This window comes from Pseudopipra pipra, chromosome 6 (assembly GCF_036250125.1).
Source record: "Pseudopipra pipra isolate bDixPip1 chromosome 6, bDixPip1.hap1, whole genome shotgun sequence".
Lineage (NCBI taxonomy): Eukaryota > Metazoa > Chordata > Aves > Passeriformes > Pipridae > Pseudopipra > Pseudopipra pipra.
Genome location: NC_087554.1, coordinates 50,193,178 through 50,210,407, shown reverse-complemented (window position 1 = coordinate 50,210,407; position 17,230 = coordinate 50,193,178). Strand labels below are relative to the sequence as shown.

The following is a 17,230-nucleotide window of genomic DNA, read 5'->3' as shown; positions in this document are numbered from 1 at the left end:
GACCTCAGCCCCGTCACCTGATGCCAGAGGACTGAAAGACCAAGCAGAAAGCAGCCTGGCCACTCCTGGGCAAATGCTTGTCATTTGAACACATTTGGACAGAAATCCCTCATGGAGGAGCTGTGTGTGGGGTGGCTGCTGGGGTAGGGGGGAGGGAGGGCAAGGGGTGTCCTGGTGAAACCCCAGTAGTGCTGTGGCTGCAGGCAGAGCAGATTCCAGCCAGGGACACATACATGGGCTGATGGGAAGGACCTGTGTGGCCCCTACATGAGAGCCAGGTGTTTTTTAAGGGACCTTCAGGGCAGATCCAAATTCTAAGGTCTCCCAATTCCCTCCATGGGCTCCGACAGGGCTGTGTGCAACGTGCTGATTTACCATCAGTAACATGTTTCTCCATTCCCCATCCCTTGGGCTGGATTATGTCATCTTGCCAGGGCATTAACCTAGGGCTTGTGAAGCTAAATTTATTTTGTTTTGGGTTTTTTTCTCTTCTAATATTACAGCTTCTCTTGTAGTTTATAAATACTCCATTTAAGGAGCTATTTAGCAGTAACAACATTCCTGAGCTCAATCCAAGAATTGAGCTAATTATGGCTCCCCTTCAAAAATCTATCTCCGCTCCACCTCCCATGGCCCTCTCTCCCCTGTGGTCAAAGAGACTGAAGATAATGAAGTGCAAAAAACTCCTACCTAAATAAACAAATGAATTAATTGGATACACTCTGACAGATTAGTAAATCCCAGTCTTGCAGTACTTATTTATTTGAGTCATCCAGCTTAGTGGAAATTTTTGTGTAATACCCTGATTTATAAGAATTATATTCAAAACCCACGAAACAAGAGAATTTTTTCAGCATCTTCCATAAATGGAAAAAGGAAGGGTAACAAGTAATCTGTTTTAGCTACTCATCAGCTGACTAAATCAACTGTTGATGAATTCACAAAAGAAAATTCCTGCTCTTGCAACTTTGTAACTATTGCATTAATTTTTCACTTTTTCATTCAAGAAAAATCATGTCTTACAGTCTTACATCCTTGGAAAAAAAGCCTTCTCTGTTTATAGGCAGTACAATTCTACATTCTTGGTGTATGGAACACCAAATGTCCTGGGATAGCCAGCATCCTGGCAGAGCGCCATGCATCTTATTATATCGTAGGAGAGCCAAATTTCCTTCTACACAGTATGTCTATAAATAAAGTGCTTCTTCCACAAGCAATTAAATAGAAGCATTTTTCCAACCAGCATGCAAATACGGGTTTTTTTTTCTTAGTGCAAGTAATGGCCAATTTATATTAGTTTAAGGTCAGAATTATTTTAACTATGATATTAAAATGCCTTCTGCTGGGCTTGCACAGGGATGTAAATAAAATGTAGTGAAAAATTTTCCTTAAATGACATTTTTTCACTTGTAAAGGATCTGGGATAAAAAAGGCATCCTTCAACTGTATGCAATTAAAGTGTTATATGTACATCTCAGCAGGGTTGTCAAGTGTTGCCACTGCAGCCTTGAAACTGCATTTGCATTCAGCCTGTAGCTTCTTTGGGGTATTTGTGCAGTTTATTTGCACAGTGCCTAGAAAAAATTATCATTTATACTGATGCCTCTAAGAAGATACAGAAAATAGAAATATCTAGATAGACATATATCTCTAGATAGAGATATATCTAGATACATCTAGATAGAGCTAAATCTCTAAGGAGAGATAGAAAATAAATTGATATTAATAATTCTTAATCTGAAATCTGGATATCAGCACGCTGTCATTGAGCTGCTCTTATCTCTCACTCTTATTCAGAACATATGGTTGTATATTTATGTGCTTGGCTAATAAGGTTTTTGAAATAATGCAGGGAGGAGCTTACGGAATCTTTGGTAACTTAAATTTACATTAATAACAGGTCTTAGAAGGTTCCTCTGCTCTTCAATCAGGCTGGTATTGTGCCACATCACCTCTTTCAGGAGTGAGAACCAAAAGGAAACTACAATGGCACCATCGTGTTGAATGTCAAGTATTGACAAAATTAGAACAGTCCAACATGCAAAGTCTACCTTATTGTGTGACTTTGTTTTATTACACACAGAATGGCTTAGAAGCCATGGGGACACAAAGACTTTCTTTTGTTCCTTCCAAATCTCTAGTCATGATCTAGATTAATTAGATAATGTATTTACAGTTTTAGCTTTTTAATTTTTTTCGAGAAGAAATGATTTCAAGTTTTTTTCCTTCCTCTCCTGTAACAAAATTGGCTTGTTTTTTCCCTTCAACTTCCTTTCTGTTCCATTATGAAAACACTTTATATACAAAGAGTTTTTCCCATTCAGAACTACTTCCAGAATGAAATGGAAATGCTTGCTGCAGTGGGCTCCCATACAGTGAGAAGGATGAAGAAGTTACAATATTTAATCAGAACTGGAAATTAGATTCCTCGCATTAAATTACAGTTAGTATTGGAAACAAGAGCTTAGTAAAAATGCTGACTATATTATTGAACAGTGTAAGGAGGCAATACATTTCTTGTGAGTACTTTCTAATGAAAACCAGTGTTGCTCCATGAATTTTGGTGCAGTGTGTGCAGCATAGTTTCTCTGTAGCTTCATCTGTGCCTCCCACTTTGAATGACAGCCAGAAAGGTGTCATAGATAGAACTAAGTGGACCATCTTTTCTTAAGACAAAGTATGTTCTTAAATAATAAATGATCCTGGCAAGTTGTTTATTACCAGCAGTTAATGATCTGTTTATTAGTTAAAGTCTGTGGCTGTTAACACTCTAACAAATCAGTTCACTCTGTTAAACATCAATTTTGAGTACATTATTGGTATTAACCATACAGCGAACTAAAACTGTTGCAGACAGTTGATTTTATTGCTGTGGCAGATTTGTATAATAGGAGGCAAAGGTGTTCAGTAGGGTACTGCTGTAGATAGATTGGGTTACGTTTGTTTGTATTGGTTAGCAACTCACTTTTATTCGTAGTGAACGTGTATTCTCTTTTCCCCAGTGTCTTTCAAGCAGGATCAGTTTAAAGTCCTACATACTGTAATTTGCATGTTTTTAGGAGTGTAAGGATTACTTTTGCGTATGTGCATATAGTTTGAGAAAAAAAATAATTGGTGGGTTTAAAAATTAACTCCTAGGAGATGTGTGGGATGAATAGCTTGCTTAAAAAAAAAGAGCTCAGAAACCAAATACTGCTTACACTGCTTATTTGCTGAAGCAATTGGCACTAGATCAGCTGGTTTTCCAGACTAGTTGCAGCTACTGGGAGGAACAGGCAGAGATAGAGTTTGAAGATTCTGGTGTTGGCTCTTCATTAAGCCATGCTTCACTTACATCATGTTAAAATCCCAAAAGCATCTTCAAAAAAGTAAAGTTTCAAATAGAAGGCCTGGGATATTAGGTGATCTTGATGAGAGTACTTGGTCTTGAGTGGAATGGTGCTCTACAAGGTTTTGGCTCTGCCTAGTCTCAAACCATAAAATATAAGGATTGCAATTTTGTGTCTGATCAGGAAACAAAGCTGTAAAAGTAGGTTCACTCGTAGGGCTCAAGTAGTGGTAATAAGTCTGGCAAGGCTGGATAAATAGGTGTGAGAATTACATTCCAACTCACAAATTCAAGAGTTCAGATCTGTTCTTTCAATTTTGGCCCACTTCTCATAAAAGGTAGCTCTAAATACTTTCAGCATTTAGAAATAATCCACTGATACATTGACAGATAGTAACCACAAAAAACTTTTCTCTAAAATGTATCAAACCCACTTCTTCTCAATCTGCTTGACAACTAAATTATTCTTAGGGATTTTTCTCAGTTAGGTGAATTGAACTGATCCAAAACCTCATATGGTCCCAGTATTATTTCTCTTAATTCTAGAATGGCTGGTTCTGATTTGATTTGAATCTTTCTTAATTCAGTTGTACTCAACTAAAATAAACAGTTAAACCAGCAATCAGTGGTTCATAATGTTTGGCTAGTGTGAAGGCTATCTCAAAACACTATTTAAAATTAAATCACACTAACATTACATTGATAATCTACAACTTGCTTGAGGTAGAACAAATTACTGGAGAACGTGTCGTACCACCACAACTGTAACTGTAGTCTGAAAGGTCAGTACAGAAAAAGAACTCAGTAACAAAAGTGACACTTTGGACCCTGAACAGCAGGATGTCTAGCAGAGTTTTCTGTAATGGTATTAAAGTGTTTGGCTCTTTTCATGTTTGCCAACCAATTTTACTGCCCTGTTGAAGGAGGAATAGGAGGACCTGTGATTTACACCCAGTGTCAACAACAAGATAATTTCCCTAAGAGTAAGTACTGCTTTCTAGAGAGTTTTAATTACCCTTGAGGTCCTGTGGTTTTCATCTATCCTTGCAATTAGCCAGTTATCCCACAGGAAGGTATTTGCAATGTAATCTGAATTAAAACCTAATCCAACCACTGTTAAAACCAAAGGTGAGGAAGATTTGCTGAAATTCTCTTACTATCAGTTTGTTGCTAGTGTAGCTTGTTTAGAGGCTTGAGCTGCTCCCTCAGGCAGCCTACCTGTCACACAGGGGTTGTCTAACCTGTTTCAGAGCAGTCCTAGAATAAGAAGCAACAGGAGAGAGAAAGCAGGACGGCTCAGCTCTCACATTTACTACGCAGTGGCACAAACTTTCCCACTTGCCTCGGGGAGCACCAAATCACATTTTAATCTTGTGAAGGATGCAGATTTTATAGACCAGTGCTGTGGAAGCGATCTGAGCTGAAGTCACGTCTCTCGCTGTAGCCCTTGAGGATTACTGCCTGCATCTGCAAGTCTCTGCAGTTGGCGTTCTGAATTTGTGTGCATTATAAGCACAGCGTGATTACACAAAGTAAGACTTATCCAAGGAAGAAGTCTGTGATGGTTGCTGTTTGAGAAAATTTATGCTATAAATTTGAATGCACTGACACTTGCTTCTTGCCTGAAATGTAATGATCTCTATATATGTTTGTATGTGTTTATATATTAAAGCCCTATGTTGTATGGCATGAATATTAAATGTCTTTTCTTCCCTGACGTGAACAGCTTTTACTGTCCCTTACTCTGCCTTGTTTATACAGGCAGAGTATACATTGCCACACCACAATGAGTGGTCTTAATAGAAAAACCTCAGAGTTGTTTCTGGTAGTACATATTTTTTCTTATCAATATATGCATCACTATGCAGCCAAGTGCCAAAACAATAGACTCTTCCTACACTTTTATTTTCCTTCAAGCTGTAAGAGCAAGGCTCCATTTAAATCCCCGTAAATGAACATTACGAATGACACATCAGAGAAAAGCATGTGTTTTACCAGTCAGGCTTGAGGGTGTTTGAAATCAGCCCTCAATTTCAAGTGACAGGTAGACAGCAGCCAGACTGGCAGAGCAGAGGGAGGGTAAGAGGGAAGTTGTATAGGCTGGAGTGATCACTGGGACTTAAGCAAACCACGGGCTAAGAAAACATAAAAATTATGTAACTTTGTGTCCTGTGGTTCTTTCTCCCTGTGAACAGTATCTGTATTATTGCAGTCACTCTCAGCACAGAATCGTTCTATATGCGGTAAACAGGCAGAAAATTTAAATGCAGGATCAGAATTAAGAGCATTACATTTGTAATTGCTACATTCTCTCTTCTGGATTTTAACGGAGAAATGGCACAAGTTCAATCAAGAATAGTTTCAGAATAAGTGTGCTGGTGAAATTGCTGTACATAGTCTGACTCCTGGACTGCCTGGGAGGAGTGAATGTTTCAGTTTTCCTTCTTGAGTCTTCTTTGAGACTCCACAATATGCAACACAACCAAGTGTGGTAGAGAGTCCAGAAAATTTAAGACACAGTCTGAAGACTCATTTATATCACTTTCTCTTTGGGGACAAGGCAAGCAAATGGCATGTCAAGCTAATGCTTTTGTTAACCACAGCCAGTTCTGAAGTCAAGGCATTCTGTGCACAAAAAAGTCAGATTTCTTTCAACACAGCTCTTTCCAGAGCTTGATGTTCATGTTTAAATAATTTTAGAATTGAGAATCTAGTTGTTGGGGCCAGAGTATAGACTAGGGAATATTTTGCAAAATATTTAAAATTATTCTCTGGTTTCCTTGGATCCTGCTAATGTTTCAACATAGGCCAGTCTGCTTTTGCTGAATTAGGGCAGGTTGAGGCTAGGAAAACTTAAAATTAGTGGGATTTAAACTCTAATGGTTAGACTAAAGCATTAGCCATCTGGTGACTGATGCCTTAAGAGGTCTAGGTAAAGAAAATATTTTTCAGTCAAAGGAAACCAAAACACTGCACTACCTTCTTTGGATGGAATGAGAGTACGTATATTAGAAAATTGGTTGGGTTACAAAGGTTCTGAAAGTTCCCCCAAACTTTTCAAAGTTTTGTCTAAAGTGTATTACAAAATGGATATGCACTGGAACTTCACAGGACACACATCACGGGTTTTGCAATGTCTAAAGATATGCAAGCAGATAACCTATCATATAGAGCATCAAATTAGTGATGGAAATGGGTAGATGTTGCTTTCACTAACTGCTGTTTCAAACCCATTTTTATGCCCTGTTCAAACCAATGAATTTTGTAACCAACATGAAGTTCAAAGATTTGGAGAGCAAAACTCATGTACAGGCAGTTACTGTGAGAGCTGTTACTGGGCTAAAAGTTGGAGTTCTGAGAAGACCTGGAGTCTCAGTAAGACCTTTGCTGCTAAGTGGGATGCCTTTTCTTATCTTTATGTCACTCCTGAACATGAAGCGATAGAAGCCCAGAGCCTACTTTAAGCTAAGCCTGCTCTGTGAAACTATGAGCTCTCTTTAGGAGCATGCAGTAAGGTAGGGAACAGCTCTTCTACTCACTGTCTTCTTCAAGCTGTGTGGATGCTCATGATATACACGTGATGGCTGAAAGGCTCAAAGTACCCTCAGTAAAAAACTTTTCCATGTGAAACTTTAAGGTAGCTCAAGTGCCCTATAAATTCATATTCTTTGTGCACTAACTTTCTTCTAAAATGTCTTGTGCCCACTGGATTTTGTCAGCGTTGTAGCTAATGCGTACTTACTGTGCTGAAGTTAAATCACAGTGAAGAATTGGTCCAAGAAATGCAGATATCCATCCATCAATGTTTTGAGCATATTTGAACCTCAAATCAGTTGCTAATATATGTTGATATATCCACTACAAGAGGCAGAGTGGGGAAAGAGCTGTTATTCCCTCTCCCTGAGAATATTTAGGAACTGCAAAAGTCACATAAGGATTCATCCACCGCATCCCAAAAGCATGTTGTGCCACATCAGCACACAAACGAAGAAGATGTCATTGATAAAACTTCTGAAAAAGGAGCTATCCCTGGGTTTTGGCTGCTGTATCATGTTCTCTGCTCAGTTCCTAGTCCAGAATTGTATCTAACTGCACAGCATGCTGACCTCCTGAAACAGGCATCAGGCCCAGAGCATGATCTTGCATATTTTACTAAAACTTTGGAACAAATCCATCAAAAAAAACCTCTGAACTTACAGTATCATGAAAGAACAGTTTCTTTCAAAAACAAAATGTTGAAGACTGGACTACATGAAAGCAGTACATAAGAATTAGAAAGAAAGAAGAAATCAAAGGGCAAAGTGTCTTAACTTGAAGACAGCTGCAAATGCATAAATACTGGCATAATATTCCTGATTCATGGGAGTAGATTACATACTTTTAACCCCAGAATATTGTACAATCACAAATTATAAAAAAATTTCCTTGTCTCATTAGATGACATTCAAAGCATAAAAAGTACAAGCTGCAAATTTTCACCTATAGATGAACATGTATTGCAGGACCTTGAAAATCTAGTCCTGGTTTGGGGATGGTTAGTTAGGAAGGAAACAACCATAGATTAATCTAGGCTTCAAGATAATTATATTTAATAATTGAATTAATAATTTAATGTTTTCTGATGGCTTTCAGAAAAGTATCAAAACTCTTAAAGATATCAACATATTAAAATGACTTTAGAAATACTAGAAAGAAGCTTTAGAGATGCTGAAAAGAAACAAATCCAAGCTTTAAAATATCATATAAACACAACCTTTCATTTCTGTCCTCTAGTGATTTGGGTCTGTGTTCAATTCTGCAAATGACCTTTGCTGGAAATAGGTTATTGTTGCCTAAATTAGGACTCAAATGGGGATATGGTTGACTGATAGTGGTGTGGTAGAGATATATATTAAAGTTGAGAGCATTAGTAGGTAAGTATAATAATTCTTCCCCATCAGTTGCTTCACTGGATGATCCTGGTTTATCTGCCTAAGGTAACAACTGATCACTGAAAGAGATTATATAGATATTATTTATTTCAATGATATTATCAAAATATCATCTAACCAAGATAGCAATTCTGTAATTCCTTCTAGCATATTTGCCTTGCTTTCTTCAAATCTGTTACCCTTCATTATATATTTCTCCACTATAATTTTGGGTTTTTTTTTAAACTTTGACCTTAATTTTTAATATTACTTCCTGTATTTATAAAAGGTAGAAATGTTTATGGTATTATCTGACACACCACTCAAAAAAAGTCTATTAGGTTTCAGTTATATGGTGTTTGGAAACAATAATATGACTTTTAGCTAGAAGATACATCTCTCTGTTTCAGCTGTGATTTAAAATCAATGGCAATTACCAGGGAGACTTCCACAAGTGTGGGATTGGTCCCCAGTTCTAGTTCCACCATAGCAAAAACTGTTAGATTATACTAGATATTCAAAAACTCTAAAGCTCCTAAAAAGCCATAGAAGTTTCAAAATGCATCATGTGCATGTTACAGAAAACAGTGTAATAGCTGTCTTTTGTACCATTAGCTTATTTATTTTTAAAGCTGACTTTGTTTCTCTAACTCCTCACAAAGCCTTTTGAGGCTCCTTGCACAACAAATAAAGAGCTACCCTGGGTGTAAGCTCCCAGGGCCCTTTTCAGAGAGAGGAGAGGTTCTGGTGGCATTACGTATAGTTTGTACTACCAAGAAGATCATTAGCCAATGTAATATTACTTGGATGGAATGATAAGTACTAACCACACACAATTCCTGTTGATTTGTAGCTGTGTGTGCTCGGGATCTCTTGTGGTTTAAAATCCAGTGTGCTACATGATGATCCAAAAACTTAGTTCAGTTATTGGAAAACAGCAGATCAACAACGGAAACCTTAGTCTGTTTTATGTTTGTCAATCAGGAAAACAGTCTTTTGGCTTTTTTTTTAATTACTCTCCTTTTATTAGTACAAACAATGGCATAGAAAGAGATCAAATAATATAATGATCCTTAAAATGAGCACGTCTTATGCACAATATTTGTAGGAAACAGATACACATATACCTATCTATGCACCATTATGTGTGACTGTATCAATAACATGGAGAATTAGAATTACTCAACCTTACAGAGAAAAATCAAAGTACTGAAAGGTTAGAGTGAAGCCATCTTGAAGCTTGTAAGCACACTGCTACAGTATGGTTCAATTTGCAGGAGAAATTTTGGCTGTTGGCTGTACTGTGACTGAGAACCACTTCTAAAACAGGGCTTAGTCATATGTGTGTGGCAGTCTTCTGCTGTGCCAGCTTCTACCACACATCCATTGGCATTAAAGTTTTTCTTAATGTGAATGTCCAGATCATCCCATATCACTGATCTTAAATGGGTTTGATCACAGTATTTTTGAGTATCTCACTCAAACTGGTTTTAATAGAAAACAAAATCACCAAGTAACAGGGCATCCTCCTGTTGACTTCTGCAATTGCAGTCAAGGACCCAAAGTGTTTTCCCACTGTTCCTTTGGAAAGATGAACTATTTTAAAAGATCTTTCTTTGCAGCAATCTGCTCAGTTTTGTTGTAGATTCCTCTGTTAAGAGGAAATGTATTTTTCTTGCTGTATGTCATACCTCCTTATTTGCCAAGTATGCTGTTTATTGGAATACATATGAAACCAGCAAAAAAACTCTTTGACCTTTGTTCACATTCAAGGAAACCTTTAAGAGATTCTGCTTTCTTCACTAGATTACGTCACCTTAGACTGAATCTATATCAGCTTTTAAATTTTGAATTGTCTATACCAGGATCTGTCTATGTTGACTCATTACACTTCTGAAAAAAATCACCTCTGACCACTAACAAAAGGGGTAGTGTACCTTGAGAATTCTGTGTATGACTAACTGACATATACAATAAATAAAAATGTTACTACAGTAACAGATTGAAATTATATAGTTCATTTAAACCTTTTTCCAACTTCAGCTTAGTCCCCTCTAAAGCACACAGGAAATAAACATATTGAGCTGTCTGGCACCAGGCAACTATCCAGGTCCTGTTCTGTCTAGCACTGTGCTAGGCTTATCCATCTAATCAACATTAGAAGGTTTATTTATGTGAGACAGATATATTAGTAATAAATGAATTTATTCAGTAGCTTGGTAGATTTATACGTGTACAAAATCATTTTAGTTTAAGGAGACTTAAAACTGAGTGACTCCACTACTGTTATGGACTGTATCCTGAAACCCTTAGCAAGTTCTAGTCTCCTCTTCACAAGAAAAAAAAAAAACAACCACACACACAAAAAAAAACCCTCAAAAGAAAATACTAATTGAAGTCAATGGAATGTTTACTAGAGCAAAAACTGCAAAAAACTTGAGAAACGGTGAATGCAAGTGAACATGTAGCTATCTAAGTGGCAATCCAAAAGGTTTTATGATATTTATATACACTGTATGCAATATTCCATATATAAAAGTCCGTTTCAATTTTTACAGCCCAAGATAGTCTGTAGAAGAGAAACAGCTGACAGAATTCAGAAGGGATATCTGGGTTTTCTTCGTCACACCTATTTATACTTTGGACAGATTTTGTTCTAAGGCATTAATTTGACATACGAGTCAGGTCTGTTGCTACGTTGAAGTCTGTTTTCACTGATTCCTCTGTTTTTTAGAAAACAAGACAGAGAATTCTCTTTAGTGCTAAGGTTTATACATTTCAATCAGGCAGTGAGTGGCACATTCTCACCTCATTCGCAGTTTTTAATTCCAATTGGACGTTGCTTTTGAAAAGTCCCTTCTCTTTTTCCCCTTTATGCTGCCACTTGAAAGTTGAAATGCAGCAAGAATGTAACGTTAGGTGCCAGTTTGCTGAATTACAGGGTGACTGCTTTAGCTGATCCCAAAAAGCAAGTGTCTTTTTATACCGCATAAAAGCCTGAAATGTTTACATATCAAAAGGCTATAGGCCAATTTCTGTCAAAATTATACATGAAGTTAAGCAGTACAAGCAATTTATTTAAACACTAGTCATTGTAGAAAAATTCAAAACCATATGCTCTTTTAGCAGTTTTTCACAAATGCATTTGACCCATGACTTGGCAAGACATGCATGCTTCATAATTTACTCTAAATTTCAAATCCCCTTGACATTTAAATAAAAGATCTTCATTAATAAAGTTTATATGAATGAAAACTTTAGAAGCTGATATTTTTAGAAGGAAGCTTTAGGGGGAAAAGAAAAAACCAACCGCGTTTCTGCCTCGTTTTCAAATGACTGACTTTCCTAATCAGTTCAAGATAAGTTTATTCTGGGAACAAATTACCGTAATTTTGCATTGTATGACTTTCATACTTTTTTTTTTTTTTTTTTTTTCCGTCGAAGCGATGATGCAATCCCTTTGAAACAAACGTGGGGAACGCCGAAGGGTGATAGCATTTATAAGTGAGAAATGTGCCGCGCAGCGTCGTTTCCCAGCGGGTCTCGCAGCCGGACACCCACCAAAGCCCTGGGTCACCCCGGCATTACCCCCTCGCGTGGGGCGGGAGCCCCGGCTGGGCGGGTGGGCTGCGGGGCTGCTCCCCGGACCCCACCCGTGCGGCCCCGGCCGGCAGTCCCGATGCTGCTCCTGCCGTCAGGCCGGGCAGAGGCTGCGTCAGGAAGGCGATAGATGCGTTTTGCATCCCCGGAATTATTCCTTAATACATTAAAATAAAAAAACCGTCCGGTTTCTAAACAAGCACATTTTCATAGACTTGTGTATGGTGATTGCTTTGTATGAAATCGTGTTTGGGTAATAATACCGAAAATCAGCGCCGTGTTTACTTTATTTCATACCTAACAACTTGCTCTGCCCAGTACTATACTCCTCTTTAGATCCCTCTTTCAACCCATGCTGTGACCACCCTCCCGTAACAAACAATTGCTTAGCAACACTATGCAGCACAATTTGCTTGTGTTTCATTTGTTATTACAATTTCACCCGACATTGTGTGACAACTGATTGTTTGTTTAACACAATTTTCCATTTGCCAGGTTAGCGAAGAGCGCATGGGAAATGAGAAACTCCGAGAACAGGTTTTGCGAAGAGGGTATCAAAACTGGGGGTTTCGGCAAAACGACTCAGATTAAAACAAACAAAACAAAAGAGAACTTCCCCACGGGGATGACAAGTTATTTGGGAAATATCATATCTAAATTGGGAATAAAGGTAAGCGTTGCAGCGAGGTGGATCATCCTTCAGGGGACCCTTCACGAGCGAAAAACTCGTTGGGAAGCAGAGCGCTCGTACAGCCGAAACGGAGTGTGCTCCGCCAGCACCGCGGCTCCTCTGGTGCCCACTCGTGTCCCGCGGTGCTGCTTTCGCCTGGGAGAGGCCGGACAGGAGCGGAGATGAAACCGGGATGCAAGTGATGCTAAGCGCCCAAGAAGTCGGCCCCGGCCGAGGGTGTCCCCACGGAGGGTGTCCCCACCTGTGAGCCCCCGCATGAGCGGGGCTCAGCGCGGTCACCCGGCTGGTTCCCCGAGGGGCGGCAGTCCCGGGGCAGAGCTCTGTCCCCGCCTGGCTCGATGTCTGCCCGTCCCGCAGAGCCGCCCCTGCAAGAGACCCCCGGGGCACCCGCGGGGATGTTCCACTCCGGGCCGGTGCGGGAGCGGGCCGTGCCCCGCTCTCGGCATTCCCTCGGGCCTGGCTCCCTCGGGGACCCCGAGCCCAGTTGGCCCGGAGCCCCGCTCACCGCCGGGGATGCGCAGGCGACCGGAGGGATGATAGCGCGCATTGCTGCAGAGCCGCCGAGGACGTGGACGAGCATCCCAATGACGGCATTAAGCAGGCGCTGCTCTGCATGTAGCGTGACCGGCTGCACCCGGGGAATTACTGACCAAAAAACCCCAACAAACCAGCCCGAAACTCACCCCAAAACAATCAGGAAAAAAAAAAAAAAAAAGAACAAACAAAAAACCCCCAAAACCCTGAAAAACAACAACAGAAAAAAAAAAAAATCCCAGATCTAACAAAACCCCGTAAGTCTTTGTCAAATAGTTTCACTTTCCATCAAATTTGAAAAACTTGCACGAAGCTCAGGTCTAAATGACAAACGAGGAACAGACAAATCAACAGACAACAGACAAATCGAAGTAAAGGAAACGATACTAGTCATTAGTCACATCGCGATGCGTCAATAAAGCGAGAATTTAGTCCTGGGGTACTTTAACGTTTATACGAATCTTTTGTTAGAAATAAGATCTTGGTTTAGATCATCCTCAGGTGCAGTTTTAAATCCTGGAATATCGAGGAAAGAAAGGATAAAAGTGCGAGTAAGCGCTAACGAGGATATTCTTTGTTGAGGAAAAATAATGTGTTCCTCGTAAACGGACCCTAATGGCTTGTTTTCATTTCATGCGTACAATTTCCTACCTTCTTTGATGGAGAGTTGATGGGGTAAATAGTCTAATCTTATTCAGTTCACCTCCTGTGGATTCCCAGTGACAGTCGTGACAGACGAAGTATTCTGCAAATCACAAGAGCCAGCTACCAGGAGAGCCAAACCACTTAATAGGAAGAGTTTTAGGGATTTAAAATTGCTCCATTTTAAAATTCACACAACATGCAAAATATAAAGTTCTCTGTATCATTGTAACTTTATAGGCTTTATTTTCTAAGCTAGAAAATGGAAGATTAAAAAGAAAAGGGTACCAAGATAGATCAGAAGCAAATCGGAACACCTACCACACCCGGGGATTCGAGGTGGCACTGGTCTTTAACATTTCCATCTCCTGGCTTGTTATAAAAATAAAAAGTCATACCTGTCTGAATCTGAATCTACTAAAAAAAAAAAAAAAATGGAGGTAGAGAAGTTTACAGCATTCACATGTCCTTGTTACGCCAGGTGATCTAGGAAAATTAAAAAAAAAATTACTTAGTGAAGATGTTGTTGCTTCACTGCGTAAAGCTTAAATCAGAGAAAAGCATACTCCTCAATGCCCTTTCAGTTCTCCGAGCTGGGGGACGCAAGATTCAAACCCTACTACAGAAACACTTGTTGGGGGAGGGAGGGCGTTGCATGGTTGTATCGCAGTTTATTTTTTTTTAAGTGCTTCTTAACCAATTCGAAGCATAAATAATGAATTTGAGCTTCAGACAGAGGAAATCGCACCCACTAATGTGAACTAACACGACCAAAGTAGGTGCATAATAGACAAGACTAGGAGCTGCTAACCACTTCTGCACAATGGCATTAATAAGATTAACCTGGGCAATTAGCCGGTGCAGCAGAGATCAAGCCTAAATCTGGGGCCTTTCAAAAAAGCCCACTAATGGAAAGGATTACGTTAATTTCATTAATTCTGAATACACAGACTCGGGCTGCTTTCACTCCTTTGTGTAACCCCCACCTCTTCCCCACCAAAAAAAGGGGAGAAAAAAAAATCAAATCTGGTTTTGTTTGTCATCTGCATATTACCAGGAACTAAATCCAGGATGACGTCGCCTGGGTATAAAAAAGGGAAGAGGTTCAGATGGATTATACTCCGAGCAGCCCTCTGGGTTGAGATCAGTAAACAGGCGAGAGTTGAGGGGGGAAAGTTCCAGGGGTGGATCCTGCGCGCACGCACACACACACCGCACACGCACACACGCGCGCACAGACACACACGCACACTCTGACCGCAAGCTGCCCTCGGAAAAGGCTCTGTTCTTTTCGCTCCGATCCCTTTTTAAAATTTCTCCGAAAAGTTTCGATTTCGTGTCTTTCCAGCCTCTCCCCCCCCCCTTCCCCAACCACCACCTACCCTCCCTCCCGCCCTCCTCCTTCCCTCCCCCGGCCGGTCCCCGCCGCCCTGCCCCGCACGGTTTGGGGCATGCCTGTGAGCATGTTCAGCATCGACAATATCCTGGCGGCCAGACCTCGCTGCAAGGACTCGGTGCTGCTGCCCCCGAGCGCCGCGCCCGTCGTCTTCCCCAGCCTCCACGGGGACTCGCTCTACGGCAGCGCCTCCGACTACGGCGGATTTTACTCCCGGGCGGTGGCTCCCGCCTCCGCTCTGCCGCCGGCCGTCACTGGATCTCGGCTCGGCTACAACAACTACTACTACGGGCAGCTGCATGTGCCGGCGTCCCCCGTGGGCCCTTCGTGCTGCGGGGCCGTGCCGCCCCTGGGCGCCCAGCAGTGCTCCTGCGTCCCCCCCGCAGGTAAGGCAGCCCCGCGTGGGACGGGGCAGACGGGATTCCTTTGTTCCCGCAGCCGCGGGGCCGGAGGAGGTGGCTGCCCGCGGGAGCGCGGGTGGGCGGCGGGAGGGCTGCTTTGTCGGGACGGGTGGGGACGGGGGACGAGGGGGAAGCAGGGATCTCATGCAAAGCCTGTAGTCGACTCGTCTGTCTGTTCGTAGGTTACGAGGGCACTGGGTCAGTCCTGATGTCCCCTGTTCCCCATCAGATGTTGCCCTATATGAACGTGGGCACTTTGTCCCGGACGGAGCTGCAGTTACTGAACCAGCTGCACTGTAGGCGGAAAAGACGGCACAGGACTATCTTCACTGACGAGCAGCTGGAAGCGCTGGAAAACCTATTCCAGGAAACGAAATACCCAGACGTGGGCACCAGGGAACAGCTGGCCAGAAGGGTGCACTTAAGGGAGGAAAAAGTGGAGGTACTTTGCTCTCTTTCTCCTTCTTCCACCTTTTCCCTTTCGCACTTAAAAGCGCTAGAACTGGAGGTACCGCAGTGCGGCTCCAGCCCGGCTCAGGCAGCGGAGGGAGGGCGATCGCTTTGCGGGGGATTTTTTGGACGGAAAGTTTTTTATTATTATGTCCAAGCACCCTTCCTTGGGGAGGCCGGCCGAGCTTGTGACGGGGCTGTGAGAGATATTGTCGGGAGGCGGCCGTGCGTCCTGAAGGCGCTCGGCCGGTCCCACCAGAGAGCGGCAGCTTCCCCCGCCTCCCTCCCTCCCGTGCAAGGGTGGCCGCAGCACACTGGACCCGGCAGGCCTCCTGCGGGGCTGAGGTCAGGCTGCGGGTTTGGATAGTTTTGTTTGGTTGCTTTTTTTTTTTTTTCCCCCCACTAAAAATTTAATTTCTTAACGTAACAGGTTTGGTTCAAAAACCGCCGAGCGAAGTGGAGGAGGCAAAAGCGATCGTCTTCGGAGGAGTCAGAAAACGCACAAAAGTGGAATAAAGCATCTAAAACGTCACCGGAGAAGAGACAAGAGGACGGGAAAAGTGACTTGGACTCCGACAGCTGATGCATCTCAGTAGGGGGGACATTTCCCGTGGACTGTCAGATATGCTCCAGAGGATGCTACTAATCTTGCACAAGCTCTGCCTTGTTGGAGGGGGAAAATATCTGTATATAATGTATAATGCCCCGAGTTGATTCCGTGTAAATAAAAATGTGTTTGCGGAGGTGTTGCACAGGTAGACGGCGGGGCGTTTGTTCACTCTGCGCCGCGGGGAGAGGGAGAGGAAGGAGAGCGAGAAGGGAGCAGGGAACGATGGTGCCCGGCTCCCCGGGGACCAGGGTCGGCCTTGCCGGCGCAGTGACTTGTTTAGCGGTGCAGTGTGAAAGCAATGTGAAAGTTTATCGCACAGTTTGAAAGCCGGCGGAGGGCAGCGCTGGCGGCTGTGCCGCACTCGCCGCAGGCCGAGGAGCGATGGCGGATCTCTCACCCGAAGGGAAGCGGCGGAGGCCCGGCCAGGCCAGTCCCAGCCCGACGGCGGCGCCTGGGGCAGCCTGGCTTGGGTACGAGGCCGAGGCGGCCGGGAGAGAACCTCGCTACTCCTCCCGGCTCTCCGGTCCCGGCCCGCCCATTCTCCCGGCCCCGCTCCCGAGCGCTTCTCCCTCGGGGAGCGCGGCGGCTCCCCCCGCCCGTGCCGGCGGCGATGCCCTTTGGAAACGCAGGCGAAGCAAATCCGGCCTCACGCTTGTTACTCTGTCCCG

At 42.5% G+C, this 17,230-nt stretch overlaps 1 protein-coding gene and 1 long non-coding RNA gene across 2 annotated transcripts; one reads left to right on the top strand and one right to left on the bottom strand.

Annotated features, from left to right (window-relative positions):
* Positions 1-13,267: 13,267 nt before the first annotated feature.
* LOC135416206 (uncharacterized) lies at positions 13,268-14,125 on the bottom strand. The gene is made up of 3 exons (XR_010431484.1): positions 14,027-14,125; positions 13,715-13,808; positions 13,268-13,579 (listed from the first exon to the last, which is right to left on the bottom strand). It is a non-coding gene; the product is annotated as an uncharacterized LOC135416206 (long non-coding RNA).
* Positions 13,394-16,710, top strand: GSC (goosecoid homeobox). The gene is given in 5 exon segments (XM_064659065.1): positions 13,394-14,926; positions 14,928-15,059; positions 15,061-15,487; positions 15,685-15,944; positions 16,383-16,710. Coding segments are annotated over 5 exon segments (1,122 nt in total). The 5' UTR covers positions 13,394-14,776; the 3' UTR covers positions 16,536-16,710.
* Positions 16,711-17,230: the final 520 nt, after the last annotated feature.